The sequence below is a fragment of the Chiloscyllium plagiosum genome, chromosome 6 (assembly GCF_004010195.1).
Source record: "Chiloscyllium plagiosum isolate BGI_BamShark_2017 chromosome 6, ASM401019v2, whole genome shotgun sequence".
In the NCBI taxonomy this organism is placed as follows: domain Eukaryota; kingdom Metazoa; phylum Chordata; class Chondrichthyes; order Orectolobiformes; family Hemiscylliidae; genus Chiloscyllium; species Chiloscyllium plagiosum.
Window position 1 is genome coordinate 23,650,914 of NC_057715.1, and position 20,821 is coordinate 23,671,734.

At 41.9% G+C, this 20,821-nt stretch overlaps 1 protein-coding gene across 1 annotated transcript in view; it reads right to left on the reverse strand.

Annotated features, from left to right (window-relative positions):
* The window catches only part of LOC122550513 (kelch-like protein 1), a 423,308-nt gene that overhangs the window by 142,174 nt on the left and 260,313 nt on the right, over positions 1-20,821 (reverse strand). Inside the window, exon 5 of the mRNA XM_043691355.1 lies at positions 13,032-13,244. Coding sequence (XP_043547290.1) covers positions 13,032-13,244 — 213 coding nt within the window. The remainder of the gene's footprint in view (positions 1-13,031; positions 13,245-20,821) is intronic.

Here is a 20,821-nt window from a genome sequence, read left to right on the forward strand (position 1 = left end):
CCTCTTTCCACCTATCACATTTCCGACGCCCCTCCCCCAAGTGCCTCCTCCCTATCTTTTATCTTCGCCTGCTGGACCAACTTTCCTCATTCCTGAAGAAGGGCTAATGCCCGAAACGTTGATTCTCCTGTTCCCTAGATGCTGCCTGACCTGCTGCGCTTTTCCAGCAACACATTTCCATCTCTGATCTCCAGCATCTGCAGACCTCACTTTCTCCTCCAGGGATGGTTGGGAAAGTGTAAAATCAGTTAGTTCAGACTTGGTCTTTATTTGTAAAGAGGTTTATGCTTGGATCACACTTTCACACATAGCAACTACTTCTCATTAGTTTCTTACTTTGAATACAAACTTAATTGATTTTAGTTATCCAAACGTATCAAGGGATATGGGATATGACATGGGTTGATGTTATAAATGATCAGGGAGTCCAAACTAGGTGTCACATTTTGAAGGATTTGGGGAAGGCCATTTAGGATAGAAATGAGAAGTATCGTCTTCACCCAAAAAGTAGTGAGCTTGTGGAATTGCTGCTACAGGAAGCAGTTGAGGGAAAAACATTGTTTTCAAGAAGGGGATAGATACAGTTCTTAAACCTAAAAGGATCAAAGGGTATGTGGAGAAAACAGCAACAGGGTACTGAGTTGGGTGATCAGTCATGATTAAACTGATTTGGAGATGACCATCGCCTGATGAAGGAGCAGTGCTCCGAAAGCTAGTGTTGCCAATTAAACCTGTTGGACTATAACCTGGTGTTATGTGATTTTTAACATGATTATATTGAATGTTATGCTTCTAAGTTTCCCTTTTCTGACTAATTTGTACATTCTATTTGGGTATCTTGCTGATATTTGATTACATTTTGTGCTTTGATACTGAATGTATAAATGCTGTTGGAACCACATTCTAAGTATAAAAGTGCCATTTGAGCTCAGGGTAAATGAATAACAATACTTAATAAATAACAGTTCCACATTCAATCTCTGTTGGCTTCATCAGAAATTAGAGTGTATTTAAAAAGTGTGACTAAATCTGTTACTTCTCCTCTGTGCTTCTGCATCAAATGAGCAGGTGTTCTGGCATCTGGCGGCCATCTGGGATTTTGATGGCACTGTTTTTCCACACTATGGTGTTCACTCTGCGAATCTTAAATTTCTACTAGCCACATCTGGTGCTGTTAGGCTTCTGTCGCGTCTGGCAGAGGTAACTGATGACCCAGATGTGACACTTTCTCATCATGCCTGATCCATAACTCACACAGGCTTGCTGTTGTCTGCTTCCTCATCACATCAAATGGTCTGTCTATGAGTTGAATTTAGGGCAACATAGAATTTTGTGGTTACTGGGTTCCAGGTTGACTCAGCCTTGTCTCCAAATAGGAGACAGTGAGGTCTGCAGATGCTGGAGATCAGAGTTGAAAGTGTGTTGCTGGAAAAGCACAGCAGGCAGAATCAGAGGAACAGTAAAATCGATGTTTCGGGCCGGAGCCCTTCATCAGGAATGTATTTGTCTCCAAATACACAATTGCATCTGTAATGAAGACTAAGGCAGATGAACATGCATGAAAGATGTTCACACTCTGCTCATGACCTGTGCCCCTGCAGTAGTTAGGAATGTAAGAGTTAAGCACAAGAGTCTTGACCCCTCCAGCTTATTCAGTGATTCATTAAGATCATTTTAGGGTGGCATGTTGGCTCAGTGGTTAGCACTGCGCCTCACAGCGCCAGGGAGCTGGGTTCCATTCTCGCCTCGGGCGATTGTGTGGAGTTTGTACATTCTCCCAGTGTCTGCGTGCGTTTCCTCTGGGTGCTCCGGTTTTGTCCCACAATCCAAAGATGTGCAGGTCAGGTGAATTGGCCGTGCTAAATTGTCCATAGTGTTCATGGTAAATGTAGGGGAACGGGCCTAGGTGGGTTACTCTTCAGAAAGTCGGTGTGGACTTGTTGGACTGAAGGGCCTGTTTCCATAGTGTAGGTAATCTAATCTAATCATGGTTGACCTGGTTTTGGCCCAACTCAATTTCGCACCTGCCCCTCATAATCCTTGACTGTTGTGTCTATCAAAAATTGAAACTTCAACAAATTCCACAAACCAGCCTCAACTGTCCTTAGAAGATAATTCCACATATCAATGACCATTTGAGAGAGAAAAAAAATCCTCCTGTACTTTAAATGAAGGTCTTCTATTTTTAACCTAAGTTCCCCAGTTGTAGTCTCCCCTACAGAAGGAGATGCCCTCCTGGCATTCACCATACCAAGTACCCTCAGAATCCTATACCTTTTAATAGGATCACCTCTCATTTTCTAAATACCAATAGTTATAGTCTTAACCAGTTCCACTTTTCATCAAACTAGAAGCCTTTCATTTCAGGAATGAGACAAGTGAACCTTTTCTGAACTGCGTCTGAGGTAATTGTATCCTTTTTCACCCAAGGAGACTAAAATTGTACACAGTTCTCATGATGTGGTCTCACCAAAGTCCTACACAATTTACAGTTGTTTTACTTTATCCCCTAACAATAAATGCCAACATTCAATTTGCCTTCCTGATCAGTTTTTGCTGCTCAAGCTGAATTATGTCGGAACAGCTCAGACAGCAATTTGTTAACCATTTCATTCTGCGCCAATAATAATTTCAAGGCCTGCAATGAAAATTAATTGTTTATGCACAAAATGACTTGATTTGATCAAGTGGTCAACTGGTTTCACTATGTTAGCCTCCTCCAAATAATTGCTGTTATTAGTTTGGAAAGACTGTCAAGGGATTAAAGTACAAGATCAAAGTAAATGATGTAAATGCCGATGCAGGCGACCCAACTCTCAAAACAAAATTCCTTTATTAATTTTGATTTCAACCCCAGGATGTGTGTTAAATCTTCTCTTTTCAAAATCTGTGGCTTTCAATACTTCCTGAAGTGATTGAGCAGAAATTTAGTAATCTCCCCAAAGATGGCAATGCTGAATTCTGGTCTTTCTTAAAGTTTAAAAGGATATAGAAACCAAACGATTAAGGTAAAACTTATATTCCTGGTTCAATCTAATGTTTTATTTTATGGATTAATCAGCACTTAGCTCTCAATGACTGCATTCATCCTTCATGACATTTTTGAAATGGTTTAAATTTGCATATTTTTGTTCATTGTTACCATGTAAAATAATAAATACAGCATCAGAATGTGTACATCTTCATTATTGGCAAACCTGACTAAATGTCATGTTTATTTTAAAGTCATGTCTCATATCACTATTAAGGAGACCTAACAAAGGTTTGCACATTTTTTTTGCAGTTTGGCATTTTGAGTTGTATTATTCATCTTCCAGAATTGCCTCTAGCTTTACCATTTTATATTTCATTTCAAAGTTGGAAACATTCCTTTTAGTCAACAGATAACGGATGAAACCAGAGCCCTGTTTTTGGAAGTGCTTTTCACTTTATCACTTTGAGGGATTTAATGGAAAGCCTTTTTTATGTCGTTTGAAGAAAAAAGGTGGCAGGGCATAGAGGTTATTTACTGAAGGAACTTTGGCGTCAATGTATACTGTAGACTTGAAACAGGGACTGGAAGCCCACTGACAGTCAGCAAACCTTCTAAATGCTATTGTATACATTAGAAACCAACAGATAATAAGACAAGCACAGGGGACATTCATTAATGCAGTAAACATGTACAGACATACCTTTCAGAGGGCGATCAATACTTTTACAGCTCAGCAGCTACATGTCATGTTTTAGTGATAAGCAGGCAGTATAAAAAATGCCTAGTCCACACTGCTATTCCACTTGTTCACCATCTAATATAAGTCAAATGAGTCTGAATAATGCGAAAAGGACAAGCATACCAACATTATTTCACTCAGGTTTGCTTATAGATAACTGTCAGACAGACACCAGTACAAGTTATCTCTCACATATCACATTGACATCCCCAATATTTAATGCTCTGTTTAGATTTATCTAGAACATCTTATGTAAGTGCCAATAACATGAAAAATATTCATTCATATTCAGCTAGGTCAGAAGATATTGTAAGTTTGAAACTATAAAGGAGTACAAAGGATGACAGGTCTCTCGATATTGCATTATAAACTATAGCGATAATTTGAATTGGCTACACATTACGTCGGATACTTTGAAGACATGTTCGATAAATGGCATACGTTCTTTGTAGACTAAAAATTGATAATCATCAGTATGGATTAACAGGGTGGATGAAGGCGATGGTCAACACCATACATTCCCCGTGTTTGCCTTATTACCTGTTGGCTTTTAATGCATGCAGGAGCATTTAGAATATTTGAATTTGAATTTGAATTTAATTTATTGTCATGTGTACCGAGGCACAGTGAAAAGCTTTGTCTTGAGAGCAATATAGGCAAATCACATCATTAAATAGCATAGATAAGCCAGTAATAGGCAAACAGCGGCAAAAACAAAAACACAGGGACAGGCGAATGCTGAGAGTTTGTGAGTCCATTCAGTATTCTAACAACAATAAGGTAGACATTGTTTCAAAATCGGCTGGTATGTGAGTTCAGGCTTCTGTACCTTCTCCTCAATGGTAGAGGTTATAGAAAAGCATTGCCAGCGTGGGATGGATCGCTGAGAATGCTGGCAGCCTTTCCTTGACAGTGGGTCTGGTAGATGGATTCTATAAATGGGAGGTTAGCCTTTGTGATTGTCCGGGCCGAGTTCACCACTCCCTGTAACCGTCTCCAATCTTAAATGGTACAGTTGCCATATCAGGTAGTGATACATCCAAACAGAATGCTCTCCATGGCGCACCTATAAAGGTTGGCAAGGGTATTCACCGTCATGCCAAATATTCTCAGCTGCCTGGAAGAAGAATCATTGTCGGGCCTGTGTAACCAGTGTGTCCACATGAAGAGTCCAAGAAAGTTTGTTGTTGATGACTAGGAGCTTGACATTTTCCACTCATTCCACCTCTGTGCTGTTAATGTGTAGTGGGCATGAGTAACATCCTGCCGAAATTCAATAAAGAGTTTCATGGTTTTGCCAGCATTGAGAGCTAGGTTGTTCTCAGTGCACCATTTTTCCAGGTATTTCACCTCCCATCTGTAGTCTGTTTCATCACCGTCTGAGATTCAACCAACTATGGTGTGTCTTCAGCTAACTTGTAAATGGCATTCATCTGGTATTTGGTATTCCACTGTCAGTGGGCTTTCAGTCAGTGTTTCAAGTGTGCAATATACATCACCACCATTTTTCCTTCAACAAATAACCTCCATGTGCTGCCACTTTCTTGTTCAAAAGGCATTAAGAAAGGCTTTCCAGTAAAACCCTTAAAGTGGCAAAATTACTTTGTCATATTCATGGGTCACAGGAGCCTTTCCTCTGCCATGTTGCTCTCCTACTTTGCTTTCCTGTTTTCTCATTTACATCCCCTCTCAAACCAATGAATTATCTCAGTGTCAATTAATTTTGACTTGCATCATCATCCCTTAAGGTATTTAATTAATGTTGCCCTACTCCCTTTACTTACTCTATTACTGACTCGACTCCTTTTTTCTTTTCATGCCCAAACGTTTTCCTGGCTCACCAATTGAAATAGGTACAATCTGATGAGGCAGGCTATTGGCCACGTTGGCAGCAATCAAAAGACGAGTTTTGAATATTTCTCCATCATAAGATAGCTATCTTCTGAGCATCTGTGTTCATGTAACCTCTATAAACTCATCCAATTCTGTCCAAATCAGCTCTGATCGAATGGTAGAGCAGACTCAATGGACCAAATGGCCTAATTCAGCTCTTATATCTTATGGTCCTCATGCATATCCTTGATTTTCACCACTCCATGCGTTTAGAGTCTTCAAGTGTTGATGCCCTAAGCTTTGAAATTCTCACCAAAAAACTCTCTCTCCTCTCCTTTTAAGACATTCCTTAAAATATACAGAGGAACCTTGATTATCTGGCATTCGATTATCTGAATTTCAGATTACCCAGAGAAGATTGCAAGGTTCTAATGCTTGACTAAACTATGTTATCCGGCATTCGATAATCCAAACTTTCGATTATCCGAACAATATACTCCCCACCTGTGGGCGGCACGGTGGCACAGTGGCACTGCTGCCTCACCAGGGACCAGAGACCAGGGTTCATCTCCCACCTCAGGCAACTCTCTGTGTGGAGTTTGCACATTCTCCCTGTGTCTGCGTGGGTTTCCTCCGGGTGCTCCGGTTTCCTCCCACAATCCAAAAATGTGCAGGTTAGGTGAATTGGCCATGCTAAATTGCCCGTAGTGTTAGGTGAAGGGGTAAATGTAGGAGTATGGGTCTGGGTGGTATACGCTTCGGTGGGTCGGTGTGGACTTGTTGGGCCGAAGGGCCTTTTTCCACACTGTAAGTAATCTAATCTAAAGTAATCTAATCTAATCTGTGTCATTCGGATAATAGAGGTTCCTTTGCATCGCTTTGATGAAGCTTTTTCTGACATTTCCTTATGGGCTCAGTTTCACATTTTGTCTGCAAACAGTCCTGTAGAGTACATTGGAAGAATTCACTGAGTTGAAGACGCCATAAAAAGTTGTTGTTGTGCTGCGTATGCTCCACTAGCATGGTTCAGATTCTGTCTGTTCAGATTTCAGTTTCAAACACTTATACAGCAGCAGAATTTTTTTTAAAAAAGGACTGTTCAGTAAAATGGATTACTTGTGTCAAACAGTTTGATATCTTGTGCCTGATTGCACTTAGCAACATATTCCCAGAGCAGGGGTTCTGAAACTGGGTCGTGACCATCAATGAGTTCACCAGATGGGGAATTGTGGTCACAAGCTTTAAGGCAGCAATAGTGGCTGTGAGGTGAATACTGAGATTTAACAGGCCTTGGACAGACTGTGAAGCATCTGTAAGTGAGCATGATTCATCTTACCTATAGGTGTGGCCTAATACAAAAAGGCCTGAGGCCTGCCCACTGACACTAACAGAACAAATCAGCATTGGTGTTTTAGTTATGCTTATATCCCTGCTGATGAGCCTGCACTTAACTTCACAATTCTCTCTACCACATCCCCTCCAATTATCACTCTGGTCGTACAATGTGTTCAAGTGGAGGTCACAGTTGAAAAAGAAGTTTGGGATTCATTGGGATTCACAAAGGTTTTAGCATTTTAGTGCTAATTCTTCTGAACTAGTACATTGCAAATTATTTAAAGCAGCAAGCAAGGATGCAGGTGAAAAATATATCCACTTGCAAGAGCAGATCACTATCAGGATTTGTTAAATGTATCACAACTGAGCTGTGATATTTCGTATCTTAAAAGCCTCAACAATTTACAAAGAGATGATTGTGTAGTGAACAGCAATGCGGCTTAAAGGAAACTGTGTTGGAATTATCGAAATGATTTCACCACAAAAGTCTGATTAAAGATGGGAAAGAATCATCAGTTCCAAAGAAGACTCACACTGGGCCTGAAAAATTTTGTGTTACTCTCCTCACCAATGTTGCCAGATCCACAGAGTTTTCCAGTGCATTCTCTGTTTGTTGCACATTCACGAGCATTGTATATTCATATACACGGGCAGCACAGTGGGTCAGTAGGTAGTATTGGTGTCTCACAGTGTCAGGGACCTGGGTTCGACTCTACCCTTGGTGTGGACTTTGCATGTCCTCCGTCTGTGCAGGTTTGCTTCCATTGTCCAGAAACATGTAGGTTAGGTGGATTGGCTATGTTAAATTTCCCCGAAAGTGTCCAAGGTTGAGTAGGTTAGATTAATTAGCCACAGGAAATGCAGGATTAGGGTAGGCTGTGGGTCTGTGTGGGATGCTCTTCAGAGGGGCAGTCTGGGCTCGATTGCTCGCATGGCCTCCTTCAAGACTGTAGGGACTCTGTGATCCTACAAAATACTACGTAGTGGCAGGAGCCAGTCAGAGTGCAAAGGCTATTTTTAAACTGTTTTTCAAAAAAGTTAAGGAGGAAAGGAGTGGGTACATGAAATGGAAGGATATTCTGTTTGCATTTGGGGCATCTCCAATCCTTCCCCAAGTTGTCAGCCCTGTCCTTGTTCCTCCTTGGCTGGCTTCCAGATCCCACCCCTGCTGCAAACCCTTTGCCTCTATCCATGAAATTTCTGATCCCAAAATGCCTTGCGTTTACCATATTCCAGTTGCCGTTGATGGTCTCTTTGGAACTTCTGTGGAAATCTGTCACTGCTGCGAATGCAAGAGCTTCTGCCCAATCAGAGTGATGGGTGCTTCTCAAGGGCAGGACCTCCAGTGTAATGAGGGGGTAAGGTCTGACCATCCGCCTTGCTATCCACCACTAGCACATTGTTGCTATGGAGCAGGCTTTTTCAAAGTCAATACACTTGAGACTGACTTTTCTTCAGTTGGACAAATAGTACGTTCTTCAGAAAAATCCTGCTCACTAAACATTTGCCGATCTTCCTGAAATGAATTATAATTAGAACTCATGGAGATGCATTCTGAACTGGCTCAGGACATGTCATTAGTTAAAAAGGTAATATACCCATATCAAGTAATCCTGCCAACCGAATAAATGCTTCCTCCACTTACTCAAGCACAATGCTTTATCTAGTGCTTCCCACAATTCCAGTTTGATCAGAGTGGATTTGTATGTATTCTAGCCTGTGTTAAATGGAATGAGTGGTGTTGAGGTAGTCACACGAATTTATGGCTCCAATTCTAATCCAGGTTGCATGTATAGCAACAAGGACTAGTTGCAAGACTTCTGTTGAAATACACATACTCCAACATTTTGCTTGAGTAGATGGTTGGATGGCAGTGATTTTGAGTAAGTGAAAGTGAGAGTCAACAAAGAACAAAAAGCTTGATAAGAATGATTCGGAGATGTCGGTGTTGGACTGGGGTGTACAAAGTTAAAAATCACACAAAACCAGGTTATAGTCCAACAGGTTTAATTGGAAGCACACTAGCTTTCGGAGTGTCGCTCCTTCATCAGGTGGTAGTACCTGATGAAGGAGCGCCGCTCCAAAAGCTGGTGTGCTTCCAATTAAAGCTGTTGGACTATAACCTGGTGTTGTGTAATTTTTAACTTGATAAGAATGTTATTAGCATCCATTTGAGAGAGTCTACCTCAAGCCTTTTTATTGTCCCAGGGAATTTTGACATGATTTTCAAAAACAGAGATTTGCAAGGCTCTCCTCCAGGTCTGTTAGTCTTCCTCTTTATGTTGTTAACTTGTCCTGCAGTCAGACGTACTGCTATCTAGACCACAGCTAATGATACTTGAGTACATGAACATTTGAGATGCTACATTTCCTCCGATGGCCCATGCCGTGGGGCATGGACAATTATGGGCTGTTATTTAATCTTTGAAAGATGTTTAAGTTCCAAAATGACGCAAAACAGTCCTCTTGTAAAAGACTGTTAATCTTTTACAGTTAATTATTTCATAATTTGGAGATGCCGGTGTTGGACTGGGGTGTACAAAGTTAAAAATCACACAATGCCAGGTTATAGTCCAACGGATTTAATTGGAAGCACTAGCTTTCAGAGCGTTGCTCCGAAAGCTAGTGTGCTTCCAATTAAACCTGTTGGACAAGAACCTGGTGTTGTGTGATTTTTAATTATTTCATAGGTATTTGCCTGTGTATGATTGAGCAAAAATCCGCATTATATAAAATATTGGACAAGGCACTGGACTTTTCCAATATCTAAAATACTCAGTAGAACCCTTCCCAGCAGAACCATTCTGCTGGCTGCAGTAAATACACAACAGAGCCAGCAGAATGGAGATTTCTGTTTGGGGCAATTATTCAGCCTGGAATTCCAATTTATATCTCCACTCTAAAAGACCAGATGGAGTACCAGGCTGTGCACTCAGCGCATGTGCAGATCAACTGACTTCTCAGACAGCTTCAACCTCTCCCTGCAGCAGGCCACTGTCCCTGCCTGTTTCAAGAGGGCCAACATCATCCCTGTGCCTAAGAAGGCTCATGCAGCATGTCTCAATGACTACCGCCCAGTGAGCCCTAACTTTGGTGGTCATGAAGTGCTTTGAAAGACTGGTCATGGCATTAATCAACTCAAGCCCCCCCACTACTCTTGGCCCACTCCAATTTGCCTAACGGACCAACAGATCCACGTCAGATACCATATCACTTGCCCTTCACTCCTCCCTAGAACATCTTGACACCAAGAACAGCTGCGTAAGAATCCTACTCATTGACTACAGTTCAGCCTTTAACACTGTTATTCCCTCAAAACTGATTACTAAACTTAGTGATCTCAGACTAAACCCCACTCTCTGCAACTGGATCCTCAGTTTCCTGACCCACAGGCCACAATTAGTGAAGACTGGGGACAACATTTCGTCCTCACTAACACTCAACATTGGAGCCCCCCAGGAGTGCATATTCATCCCCCTACTGTACTCACTGTATACCCATGACTGTGTCACTAAGTACCAGACTAATGCCATTTACAGGTTTGCTGAAGACACCACCATAGTCAGTCGAATCTTAGATGGCCATGAAACAGACTACAGTTGGAAGACCTGGAAAAATGGTGCACTGAGTGCATTGAGAACAACCTAGCTCTTAATGCTGGCAAAACTAAGGAACTCATTATTGACGTTTGGCAGGATGTTACTCATGCCTCCCTACACATTAATAGCACAGAGGTGGAATGAGTGGAGAGTGCCAAGCTCATGGGAGTGGTCATCCACAAACAAGCTTTCTTGGACTCTTCATGTGGATGCACTCGTTACAAAGGCCTAACAACATCTCTTCTTCTTCAGGCAGCTGAGAAAATTTGGCATGATGGCGAATACCCTTGCCAAATTTTATAGGTACGCCATCAAGAGCATTCTGTCTGGATGTATCACTACCTGGTATGGCAACTGTACCATTTAAGATTGGAGACGGTTACAGGGAGTGGTGAACTCGGCCCAGACAATCACAAAGGCCAACCTCTCATCTATAGAATCCATCTACCAGGCCCGCTGTCAAGGAAAGGCCACCAGCATTCTCATGGATCCATCCCAACCTGGAAATGTTTTTCGACAACCTCTACCATCGGGGAGAAGGTACTGAAGCCTGAACACACGCACCAGCTGGTTTCGAAACAGTTTCTATCCTACTGTTGTTAGAATGCTGAATGGATTCACAACTCTTCACTGTACGTGTGTTTTTGCTGCTGTTTACCTAATATTTACTTATCCATGCTATTTAACTATATGATCTGCCTGTATTGCTCACAAGACAAAGCGTTTCACTGTGCCTCAGTACATGTGACAATAAATTCAATTCAATTCCATTCAATAAACAAATGACACTAACGAGACTCTAGCTCAAGTTAGCTTTTACATCTCGGGCAAAGCAGCACAGACAGTATAGGGCCTACAGAGATACCAGACATTCAACTTCAAATGAAATCCATCCACACATAAATCCATTCATAGAAAACCAATTGACTTCAGAAGGAACACCAGAAACACAATGGACAACACAGATTTGGCATGAAGATAATGGGCCTACAATCAGTATAATTGCAGGCCCCGAGCCCACCAGAGAGGGCAATTCAAAAGAACAGTCCAACAGCAATTCCAGCGGCTATTTCGAAGCGTGATCCCAAGATCTATCTCCGACAGCAATTCCATGAACAATCCGAGAACATCAAAGTACAATCCAAGAGCTTCCAAGCAACAGTTACCCGAAACAGGCCTTTTTCTGAACCAGGAGAACCAGTAGCAACTGGCCTGATCAGCAGATCCAAGAACCGACAAATCCTGAAAACCAACCAACCAACCAACCCCAACCAACACAACAAGGCCTCAGACATATCCTGAGGTGGAAACCGGGTCTGCAAAACCAGCAGAAAGAAAAGAAAATCAATACTTATTCAACAGATCCACTGCACCCCTAACCACATCTGCGGACTCAACCTAAACTGAAAAGCCTACCCAGTATGTAGTCTTCATCCAGGCTCATTTCAAAATTGTGTTTTCCTCAGTGGTGAAACTCCCAAGACCCTAAAGTGCTGACCTAGCTAGCAGGGAAGGGAAGGTGGATGGTGATAGTGCATTTGGACCCCAAGGATAGGAAACCTGATTAAAGTTTCTATGATTAAAACCGTTGCTTTTAGGTTCCAATAGTGTTCAGCTAGCAAATGGTGTATTTAATAGTAATGCTGTCCTCTGTACAGTTGGTTGTGTCAATTTCCCTGTTTATTGCATTGATCTATATTTTTGTATTGTACCTCCCTTTTATTTGTAAATAAATGCAGACATTCTTTTGCCCTGAAACACCTTCTACTGTTAACTTCATTTCATATTCCATAAATAAGTCCAGTGTCTAGAACAATGGGACGAGGGGTGATTTGAACCACTTAAAAATCAGGGAATAATTGATTGCAAACCAGAACCCTACACCTGACCCATAATGCTAGGTTCTGTTACCTTCACTCAATTACAGTTCTCAGAGATTGGCTGCAAACCTACTCATAATATCATGTAATCTAGCGTACAGAGTGCAGATGTTATTATAGCTTTCATGACATTGAATATATTTGAATTACATGAAGCTAAAGCTAGAATATTCTCTTTCAGCATAAGTTGATGGATCTGGTCCAAATTGATTTCAAGTGATACTTTTCAGGGACTTGAGCAGATGGCTTGAAGGCATTTTCCTGCTCTGGTTTCTTCCAGAAAAGGACAAAAGCCCTGCAAAAAATTTGAGTAGTGAGTTTAAGGTTTTGATGATTATTGTAAATTGACTGCTTGATGTGGAAATCTCTTGGACTATCGTGTAAATTGAATAGATAATTAATAGATTGATAAGCTTGCATATAATAGCCATGGACATGCGCTGGAGCACCATATGACATTAAACATCCTCCTTGACTATAAAGTACAGGTGATGGTGGGGTGAGGTTTACCTGAGGAGTAAATGGGAGCAGACAGAATATCTTGACACTCTAACTAAATAGCAAATGATTCAAGCATCTTAACCTTTAGCGATAAGAAATTAAATCATATTGGAAAATTAAAAAGTAAGACGAGTAGGAGAAAAAAAAACATTTAAAATTGTCCAATTTACCTGCGGTGGTAGCAAAGGTAATCTGATATAAGCAAGTAGTTTTCCAAGTTCCCTGCATCTTGATGGCATGTCATATTTCACCCACAGCATCAAGGCATGGAATATTGTCTCTTCATCCGGAACATTTACGTCATCACTTACAATAAGTTTAAGGATGTCATCTGCAGGAAGTAGTAGAAACTCCTGATTTTTGATCACCTCCATAATGTGTTCCTGGAGAGGGAAAATCAAAATGTTTTCTCAGAAATCACAGTTTATCTCAAGCTCTAGTCATTGTTCAGTCTTTTTAATATGCACACAAATTCAGAACATCCCATCTGAAATTACCATCCATTATTTCTTAATGTTTGCAGTAAATGCAGAACCTCTGAAAATTCACACCATAATTTGGTAACTTGTGCCTCTGGTGTTTTCCTCATGCTCAATAAAGACTTACTGAGTCTTTGTTCAATGAGTCTGTCTGTCATTGCACTTTTAATATGGCAGTTAATGTTCGTTAGATACAGACGGAAAACAAGTGGAACTGGAGAAAGCACAGCAGCTGAAGCAGCAGAGGAGGAGGGGAGTTAATGTTCAGGTCAGAAATTTTCATCAGGACTGAGGGAGGGGAAGGTCACTGTGAAATAAATACAAGGAAGGGTGAGGCTGAGGGAAAGGTGGGATGATGATAGATGGATGCAGGTTGGAGGTAGCTGTGATTGGTCAGTGGGGAGGGTGGAGGGGATAGGTGGGAATGAAGATGTTCAGGTAGGGTCAGGTTAAGGGGGCATGGAGCAGAGGGAGGGCAAACCTGGGATGAGATGGGGTGGGGAGGTTTCGAAGCTGGTGAATTTTATGTTAAGGTCGAATGGTTGTAAACTCCTGAGGCAGAAGATGAGGTGTTCTTCCTTCAGTTTGCATGTGGCCTTATGTTGACAATGGAGGAGGCCCAGGATGGGCATGTCTTCTGGGGAGTTGAAATGGATGGAGGGTGGGGTTAATTAGAGCGTATGGACCATAAATGTTCCCTGAACCATTCTGCGAGTTTGTGTGTTTGGTCTCTTCCGTATAGAGGAGACCACATCAGAAGCACCAGATGCTATAAATCAGGTTAGAGGAAATGAATGTGAATCTTTGCCAGACTTGGAATGATACCTTTGGGACCTTGGGTGGAGGTAAAAGGGTAGGTGTGGCTGCTGGGGAAGGTTCTGGGTGTGGATGAGGAGTTGGTGGCTAGTGTGGACTTAACGAGGGAGTTATGGGTGGAACACTCCCTGCGAAAAGCAGATGGGGTGGGGAGGGAAATATCATTTTGGTAGTGGGGTCAGACTGCAGGCGGCGGAAGTGGCAGAGGATGATGTATTGGACTTGGAGATCGGTGGAGTGGAATGTGAGGACCAAGGGGACTCTACTCTTCTTGTGGCTGGAGGTGTTTTGTTTGAGGGCAGAGGTGAGGGAAATGGAGGGTATTGTTGATTACAGTGGAGGGGAAATTGCGGTCCTTGAAGTAGAAGGATGTCTGGGATGTCCTAGAGTGGAATTGCTCTTCCTGGGAGTAGATATGGTGGAGATGGAGGAATTGGGAGTACAGGATTAGAAGTACGGTTGGGAGGAGTGGGGGGAGGTGTACTCGAGGTGGCTGTGGGAGTCGCTGTGTTTGTAATGTATGTAATACATGAGTTGGTTTCCAGAAATGAAGACGAAGGGTTCCAGGACAGTAATAGACATGTTAGAGATGGTCCAGATGATTTTGAAGTCAGGGTGGAAGGTGTAGGTGAAGTGGATGAACTGTTTGAGCTCCTCATAGGAGCACAAGGCAGCGGCAATACAGCCACTGATGTAGCAGAGAAAAAGGTGGAGGATGGGGCCAGTGTGGCTGCAGAAGAGGGACTGTTCCAGGTACCCTACAAAGAGGCAGGCAAAGCTCAGATCCATGCGGGTACCCATGGCCGCCCCTCTGGCTTGTAGGAGTGGGAGGATTGAAAGGAGAAGTTGTTAAGGGTGAGGATCAGTTCCACCAAGTGGATGAGAATGTCAGTGGGGGGGATTTGATGGGTCTACAGGAGAGGAAATGACAGAGGGACTCATGGGGGTTACAGATAGAGAGATGGAATGTCCATGGTCAGGATGAGGTGTTGGGGGCAGGGGTAATGAAAAGCATGGAGAAGATGGATGGCATTGGTGTGTTGAATATAGATAGGGAATTCCTGGACCAAAGGGGACAGGACAGAGTCAACTTATGAGGAGATGAGTTCAATGGGGCAGAAGCAGATCAAACAGAACCCTTTCCCTTTATGTTAGCTTATTGGAAATATCAAATACCCTCTTTTCATGGACCTAACTTTGTCAGGATGTTAGAGTATGCAAGTAGATAAAACCAAAGCTACTTTATGTATATTGCTAATCTTAGCAAGGCAGTATAGACTAGAATTGTTATTTGATATATTTTGTGCATTTTACAACATTAACAATTTAAGAAAGAAGTCAGACATTAAAACTGCTCCTGTAATTGAGCCAGTGAATATACAAAATACTGTTAAAAATTGCTAAGTAAAACCACTGGTGTACATAATAATACATTTTTGAAGTCTCATTTCCTGGTTAACAGCTTATAGAAAATCAGGAGAACCGAGTTGTAAAATAAATGATTCATTTACTTCTAATTCTCTTGATATCAGTTAGAGATCTAAGTCTTAATTTTGATAGATCCCTTTTTGGAAGCTGGGGTATGCTGTTCAGAATTTGCATTATAATCAAAACCAGAGTGCAATAGTCCAGTCTGGCATTGCAGCATAGCAGTATAGTGTCACCTCAGAATGATAAAATGTCGGTGCAGATTTGACTGTGTGGAATTTCAAAGAGAAGAAAATATTGAACTGCTGAAATGTTCATCTTTGCCGTTACTACAGCTGACTTTGCATAAGCATGAGTTCACCAAAAACCATTGCTACCAACATTCTGACTCTCACTAAATCTTGTTCACTCCTCACTCATCTTGACCTACAAGAATGAATGTTAGAATTCTCACCTTTGGTGATTACGTCTTCATCAGCCAACTTCCTAAGCTCTGGGCCTGCCTCCCTGCCCCTCCTCTTTAATGTATCTCTCTTTCCTACTTTAAAGTGCTCCTTCGAACTTAACTTTTTTGACCAAGCTATTGGTCAGTTAACCTAATATCTCCTCAGACAGCTCAGGAATTTGTTTGAAATGTTGCCCGTGAAGCACCCTGGGATGTTTTACTTCATCAAATGTGCTATAAAAATGCAAGTTGCTGTTATTTGAATGTTTCCTGACTTAGGAAATATATCTTTCTTTTATGCAAAAATTAATTTTGCTGCATTATTCAGAACATCCCTCCAAATGTTGAGCTCTTGTGAAACACACATAGTTCAAATTAATTAATTTTCTTGATATTGGCAGAACTCAGAGACATAAATCAATAAAACAGCAGCATCTATAATACATCACAAAATATAAAATTTCATTCCAAGTCATTCCTCACCACCTCCATCCTTCCCTATTTGATTTCTTCTCAGCAGTCACTTGTGATTGCCTTTCTAGCAGTACTTGCCAATTGTAGGATTCCAGCTCCTCCACAGAATACATAATTTCTGTTTACGAAGTTCTCTCTGCAAAGGTTGAAGAGTTCTTGCTTTATCTCGCTTCGTGAGTATTACTCGGTAGAATAAAAGTCTATTTATTTACTGTTTCAAAATGAGTTTCCCCTGGAGTATTTTATCAACAGCATTTTTCTGTTTCTCTTATGCTGAGCAATGCTTTATGTTTGGAGAATATATTCTTTGCCATTGCTACTCTAGCTCTGATTTATTTCCAACAGTAATCACCTATTGATATGATGGTCCCTCGGTACTTAAACTGAAATGGCTGCTTCAGCTTTGACCATTTATCCTGATCTCTACTTTCCCACTGTTATTTTTTCCAATATTCATAAATTTGTTTTTTCACATTTTTCATTTCAAATGCTTTCACTACTTCATTCCTTCTGTCAATTAATACCAGCAAGTCCTCTGCTGCACAAACCACTATTACCTTGGCATGTACACATTTCACTACCTTTAACAATTGCCAACTTTCAAAACTTTGTTGACTGCTTCTTCCATCATGCCTTCCTCATGGGCATTAAATCACAATGGTACAGGCAACCTTGATTGACCCTATTCCAGGTTACAGCAAGTTTATTTTTATCAACAACTGCCCTGATAATAGCAATCTATCCAACATACAGAGCTACAATCTCTTATCTCTCCAATCAACTCTGATTGCTTCTAGCATTTCCAACAGCTTCTTGTCAATTTCCCCAGTCAAAACCTTTATCTTTGTCCAGAAGGCAGATGCACACTTCTTGCTAACATTTTAGACATTTTAACAAAACTTTTCAGACAAATTATGATTCATGCCTGAGGCAGGTGATACTTGAACCCAAACCTTCTAACCCAGAGGTAGAGATGCTAACACTGAGTGACAAGAGCTTTTTTTACAGTTTCTACTGCAGAAATGTATTTCTGACATATAGATATTTTTAGTTATCCTGTTCCGATGTGTTATGACACATCTTTAGAGCAGGTTGGCCTTGAACTTACTGGCCCAGAGGGAGCAACACTATCACTGCACCACAAGATCCCTCCTTGCTAATATTCTATACTTCATTCATTTTTGCACATTTATTTCTCTCTGATCTAACTCCGCCACAGAGTCACAATTTTTTTCCACAGTCTCACTTGCATCAATCAACAGTCTGCCTGTCTAGAACGTGTCCAGTGTTGACTGCTCTTCAATTTTATTTAAAGAAGGCTCCAATCATGAAATTAACTGGGCCACTTACAAACAATCTCAGCCACAGGTCAGTGAGTTTTTTAGTTAATACACAGGAGAAGAAATATTAATGCAGCACACATAAACACAGATTATAAATAAAAGGAGAGTACAAAAAGATTAAACTAAAAGAAATTGATACATGGATCACTCGGTGAACTGTTTGTGAACAGTGAATAGTTTAACATTGGCTATTGCAGGGGAGATTACCAGAATTTTGACAGTGAGAGTTGTACATTCAATTGTACAATCCCTAGTTTTGCAGATTATTTGACATTCTTAAGTTCTGACTCCTTTTAACCGTGATTTAAATTCACTGGGGTGGCATGGTGGCACAGTGGATCACAGCACCAAAGACCCAGATTTGATTCCACCCTCAGACGAATATCTCTCTGTAGTTTGTACATTCTCCCCAGGTCTGTATGAGTTTCCTTCCACAGTCCAACCTGTGCAGGCTAGGTGGATTAGCCATGGGGAATATGGAGTTACAGTGGTGAGATGAGTCCATGTGGGATGCTCTTCTGAGGGTTGCAGTGAACTTGATGAGCCGAATGGCTTGCTTCCATGCTGTGGGGAGTTTATGACTCTATGAATATTCATCGTGAGAAAGAATCCTTTTGTCATCATATTTCATGGATTTTTATAAGTGGCTTCCATTTTAAGTGCTGGTAACAACTGGTGAAAAACAAGCTGCTAAGCCTTTCAAATTCCAGGTAATTCTCACCTACCACCCCACCAATCTCCATGTACAGCGCATCATCCGCCGTCATTTCCGCTACCTCCAAACAGACCCCACCACCAAGGATATATTTCCCTCCCCTCCCCTATCAGCATTCCGTAAAGACCACTCCCTCCGTGACTCCCTCGTCAGATCCACACCCCCCACCAACCCAACCTCCACTCCCCGCACCTTCCCCTGCAACCGCAGGAGGTGCAAGACTTGCGCCCACACCTCCCCCCTCACCTCCCTCCAAGGCCCCAAAGGAAACTTCCATATCCGCCACAGATTCACCTGCACCTCCACACACATCATCTATTACATCCTCTGCACCCGATGTGGCCTCCTCTATATTGGGGAGACAGGCAGGCTACTTGCGGAGCGTTTCAGAGAACACCTCTGGGACACCCGGACCAACCAGGAGAATCGACGTTTCGGGCATGAGCCCTTCTTCAGGAATGGGGAAAGTTTGTCCCGCAGGCTAAGATAAAAGGTAGGGAGGAGGGATTGACCTCTTTCCACCTATCACATTTCCGACGCCCCTCTCCCAAGTCCCTCCTCCCTACCTTTTATCTTAGCCTGCTGGACAAACTTTCCCCATTCCTGAAGAAGGGCTTATGCCCGAAATGTCGATTCTCCTGTTCCCTGGATGCTGCCTGACCTGCTGCGCTTTTCCAGCAACACATTTCCAGTCCAGGTACTTCTAGTGGGTTTGGAAATTTTGACAGCACACCTCTGGCACTAAGCACTTAAAATCACCGTTTTCACTGCCTCAAAATTAAAGGCACTTTCCTCGAGTAGAAGGGAGTAAATCTTGTGCACTTCTCCTGAGAGCTTCCTCTGATGTTAAACAGGCCACTTTAACTGCTATGCTACCTGATGAAAAAAAAATATAAAGGTTGTTTCTACCTCTAGCTCCTCAAACATAAAAATTAAGGGAGCAAACTGCATTGTCTTCACCCTCAACTCTGAGCCAGGAGTGTCTTCATAGGACGAAGAGGGGTTCCTGCTCCTCAGGAGAAAGTGAGGACTGCAAAAGCTGGAGATCAGAGTCAAAACGTGTGGTGCTAGAAAAGCACAGGAGGTCAGGCAGCATCTGAGGATTCTTCTGCTCCCTGGATGCTGTCTGATCTGCTGTGCTTTTCCAGCACCACACTGTCCTGCTCTTCAGGTCAAGCTGTCTTAGTTCAATCTCCTTTTCCTACAGTTTTCCTGGAAGCCTATCTCTCTTCTCTTTACTCTTTCATCTTTCTCACACACACACTCATTCCTTGTCTATTTGCTGAAATTTTAATTTTCTTGGTTACAATTTTAATCTCTCCACTATCTCTCCAGCAGTTTCTCCAACCTCATTGTCCACCTTAAACCACTGGCCTCTCCTTTTAAAGTGTTGCTGTTTCAGTCTTCTGGGTGAAATTCTGATACTAAGTGCCTTAATAAATCTTTTTACATTTAAAACCTCAAAAAATTTCTTCTAGTACTGAGCAGGTATTTCTATGCTATAGCAATGCAATTTCAAGACAATCGTTTATAGCTTTTTATCTTTTAAATTTGGTTCTTCTGTTTTGGTTGTAGGTTCAAATTATGGTAAGTGATGCCATTGATTGGAATTAAACAACAAGATTTACAAGGATGTTGCCAGGGTTAGAGGATTTAAGCTATAGGGAGAGGCTGAACAGGCTGGGGCTGTTTTCCCTGGAGCATCGGAGGTTGAGGGGTGACCTTATAGAGGTTTACAAAACCATGAGGGGCATGGATAGGATAAATAAACAAAGTCTTTTCCCTGCGGTGGGGGAGTCCAGAACTAGAGGGCATAGGTTTAGGGTGAGAGGGGAAAGATATAAAAGAGACCTAAGGGGCAACGTTTTCACACAGGGTGGTGTGTGTATGGAATGAGCTGCCAGAGGAAGTGGTGCAGGCTGGTACAATTGCAACTTTTAAAAGGCATTTGGATGGGTATATGAATAGGAAGGGTTTGGAGGGATATGTGCTGGGTGTTGGCAGGTGGGACTAGATTGGGTTGGGATATCTGGTCGGCATGGATGAGTAGGACCGAAGGGTCTGTTTCCATGCTGTATTTCTCTATGACACTAAGTGACATACCTCTTTCATTGCTGATGGAGGCACAATGGACTGAATGGCCTCCCCATGCACCATATCTGTTCTCGATGAGAGTCCCCAAAATGTGAAACTCCTAGGTGAGGAAGGATGAACTGGCTCCCTTTCATTACTTAGCCACCCTCTCAGTGACTTTGAAAAG